At 35.0% G+C, this 4,115-nt stretch overlaps 1 protein-coding gene across 1 annotated transcript; it reads right to left on the reverse strand.

Moving 5' to 3' along the window:
- Positions 1-302: 302 nt before the first annotated feature.
- Positions 303-2,709, reverse strand: LOC125658562 (interleukin 17-like protein). The gene is made up of 2 exons (XM_048889844.2): positions 2,572-2,709; positions 303-830 (listed from the first exon to the last, which is right to left on the reverse strand). Exons 1-2 carry the CDS (start codon positions 2,619-2,621, stop codon positions 479-481), a joined length of 402 nt encoding a protein of 133 aa, XP_048745801.2. The 5' UTR covers positions 2,622-2,709; the 3' UTR covers positions 303-478.
- Positions 2,710-4,115: the final 1,406 nt, after the last annotated feature.

The following is a 4,115-nucleotide window of genomic DNA, read 5'->3' on the forward strand; positions in this document are numbered from 1 at the left end:
AACGAAAATTGTGTACATGTTAAAGAAAACAGAGTGGACGCATCTCCCTTTCACATTTTTTTTTAATTTTGTGTCTTACAAGTGGATGCATATATATCAAAATTCATTTTTTTTAAAACTACAAACTTCCAATTTTAGTGTCAATGTAGGCCGGCGAGCATATCACAAACCAAGTTCTAAAACATGACAATCCAGTCTATACAACAACAAAATATGAGATCGAATTTTCTCTAAATTCTTAAATCTTGTGTGCTTTCTAGGTGTTTATAGGTGTTCTATCATAATACAACAAACTACTAACATACTGAATGATTTGTATACAAAACCCTGTATTTACTGAGACAACTACACAACAATAAACAATAAATCACAAATGTAAATATATAATATCAAAAAATAGATGATAAACAAATCAACACAGAGCTACAGGGGATATATATGTTGTATCACATTGACATTTTCAAGTCAGCATGCAGGTCTACTTCTTAAAGAAAAGTTTGCATGAACATCCGACGACGAAAGGTTCCATGACTGGTTTATACTGGTACAGTCCCTCCTGACAACCGACTCTCCGGAGAACCATCTGGTACTGGAAGGTGGGCACACACCTGGAGAACGTCCGGCTTCCCATGGAACTGTCAAAGACGGGTAGACAGTTGACACACTTACACCGGCGCTGAACGACCTTTCTCGGAATTCTGTTGACGTCAACATCCGTTTCTTCATATGTTGGGCAAAGAGAAGTTCTTGATTTCCCGCCTTTCATGATGTCATTTTTACTAGGACACGAGGCGTCATGTCTGTGAATGTGGGTTGTTTTCTCGACGTAACTAAAGGGAAAAAAGTAGGTGTGTTACACATTGTTAAGTGTCTGGTTGGTAAGCCTCAGGGTATTATTTTAGTATATTTTATCTTATTATTACTGTATTTTATATCTTTATTAGTATATTCTCGATTATTATTACTATATTTCAAATTATCATTACTAGACGCCTCCATATGAGTGAAATATTCTCGAGGGGGGGGGGGGTGTTAAACAATATTGAATCAATCAATCAATCATATTATTACTATATTTTATATTATTATCGCTATGATTTATATGAATTATTACTAAGCTATTATATTATTACTATATTTTATATTAATATTTCTATATTTTTATTACATGTATCACTGCCATTTAAATATCATCTTAACTGATGCAGACATTTGACACATCTATATATAACAATTCTCATTTTGATTTAGTTATTGCAGCTCTCGCTTTCAAAGTCTGGATTCAAAGCAGAGTCAATACCGGTATCTAAACTGTTCTGATGAAGACATTCATATGTCGAGGCGAACGACCATGGAGAGAAAATATTTTCCATACCTAGAACGTTTATACCACCTTCACACTCACGGGTTTTTCTTACGAGTCCTTACGGATCTCCGACTCGTCGTTAATCGCAAACATTCGTAAATCACTTGTCGGTATCCGTTAATAACTCGTCACAACTCGCACACACTCGTAAGGATCCGTGAAAGTAGGGGCAATTTTTTTGACATGCCAAAAAAATTTCACGATTGTCCATTGATTTCTTTTTCCGTAAATAACTTGTAACAATCCGTAACTATCGTAAACTGCTCGTAAGAATCCGTAAAACGCTCGTAAAAAGTTTTTTTTACGAATCTTTGCGGTTAGTTTACGATATGTTACGTGTAGTTTACGAGTTGTTTACCGATTATTTCGAATGCCTAAGTGATATTTACGATTTCATTCACGTCGGGTTACAATCGCTTTACGGATTGTTCAGAGTCATTACGAGCGCTTTACGTATAGACACGATTACTTTACGAGTACATACTTTAAGTTTACGATTAATACTCACGGATTTTTCTTACGAGTCCTTACGGATCTCTGACTCGTAGTCAATCACAAACATTCGTAAACCACGCGTCGGTATCCGTGTCTAAATCATAACAACCCGTGTACTTTTACGGATTTGTGGAATACGTAAGGATCCGTAAGAAAAATCCGTGAATGTGAAGGTACCATCAATGGTCAAATAGAGGTCCAGTATATGGGGATAGGTAGTTTTTAAATATCGACTTCGTGCTGTTATTTAATAAGCTGTCGCTGTGAATGAAAGACTTCCGAACTACATATTTTGGAATAATGCAGATTATTTTAAAAGACTATTATTTCGTCAGGTTTTGGTCCAGTTCACCAGCCCGAAATATACCATGTAAGATACTCATACTTTTTGTTGCTGAAAAGTTGGAAAATGTTTAAATGTTAAAGCACAGTGGATCCACAAGGAATAACAAAAGTGAACAAGTATCCGCATATTTGCCGGAAAATATTGCTCATCAGAAAATGTCCAATTATAATATGTGCAATATTACAAATTATTATCCAATGTAGACAACATTTGGAAATAAATTACACCTACATGTTTATGGGATGAGTATGCGAACCCAATGGTTATGTGATCATGTTTTTTATATACCCATAACCTGGAAGACCTATCTTTTTTTTTAATTCATTCTTTTTTTTTATATATATACCATTAACGGCTCTCTTACCTGTTGGGAACATTGCTGAGAGTAAGCTGTTTCTTGGCGTCAAGCCGCATGGCCCCAATATCGAGGGATTCTGGGTCTCTGCAGCTCGCGGCGGAAGAAACTCCCAGGCTCTGGACGACCAAGCATAGGACAATCAGCGACAAAATCTGAAGAAAGTTCATGCAAATATCACATACCAGTGTTATATAAAGTATACACAACTTATTTCACTAAAATCAATTTTGCAATTGTTTTTAAAATATAAATGTCAGTTTTACAGAAACGAACTTTGAGTTACCATATTCAAAATTATATTGCTTTTTTTTAAATGATCGTTTTAGTTTGCTCTAACTAAGAGTTTTTAATTTCATAAAAAAAAACTAACGTTATTTTATACATGTGTATGCTGGAATTACCACTGACATAACCTTTCCATTGCGGAAGAAAATTGACCGGACATTCGTAAATTCTTTAAACTGCTGAGGCATGAAATAGCGATGGGCGTTCTTCAGTGTACACCGAACCGAGACTCCATTGTTTAAAATACTCCGCTGATTTCAACACTTAAAAGTAGAAATGGTGCGTTTCGTGAAATAACCTTAACTTTTGAAAAAAAAATTCATTCATTTTTTTTTCATACCTAAGCTTTTGTTAGACAGTATTTTCTTCAGATTTAATGGAATACTTACTTTCAGACTTCTAATAAGCATGCTATTCCATCTAATAAAATACGACACGTGTTGTATCCTACACGTGTAAAATAGCGGTATTGAATCATATTTAAGAAATGCGTTTTTCAACTTGAAATGACAAGTTGAATTAAACACTTCTACATGTAAGTACGAGTTATCAATATTCCACGAGTGATGAATGAGAAGCATGTTGAATTCAATATCTTAATAATTGAAATCTAATCAACATTGAAGAGTTTTAAACAATCCTTAAATACCAAGTAATTCTGCAGAAACAGATTAAAGTAAGCATGAGATAAAGTAAGCCTGAGATAAAGTAAGCATAGCTACTCTTTTAAGTGTCGTATGTTACTTGCCAACTTTACACACATTTTAACAGTATACATGTGCCAGTAATGTGTCTTATCGCAATATGTATGATGTTGTAAATCGTCAGTTCATTCACTTGAACTTTTTGTGTTAACTCTGTCATGACACTGGGCCACTATTTATTATTATAAATAACAAGGAGTACCGATGTGTAAAGGGTGTAGTAATTGTGAAGATCCGCGCCCTCACCCCCACCCTTACTCTTCCACTAGAGACTGAGCGACGGGAATAAATACTAGATAAACTACGTTATTTACAAATATTTCAAATTGACTTTCTGACATCAAGCAAACATAATGTGTGCACAGTCATGTTGACCAAGGAGGTATACGATAAAATTGTCCAGTCATGACCCTTTGGTCAAGGATTACATGACCGAAATTGGGGCTGAATTTCTTACTGCATCATGTCTCAGAAACGAACTGAAGCCAGATCACCGACATAAACTCCGTATTTGTTTCAAGCTATATAACTCTGTATGGGAACAAAATTAGCTCTAAGTCA

This window comes from Ostrea edulis, chromosome 9, assembly GCF_947568905.1.
Source record: "Ostrea edulis chromosome 9, xbOstEdul1.1, whole genome shotgun sequence".
NCBI classification, from domain to species: Eukaryota; Metazoa; Mollusca; class Bivalvia; order Ostreida; family Ostreidae; genus Ostrea; species Ostrea edulis.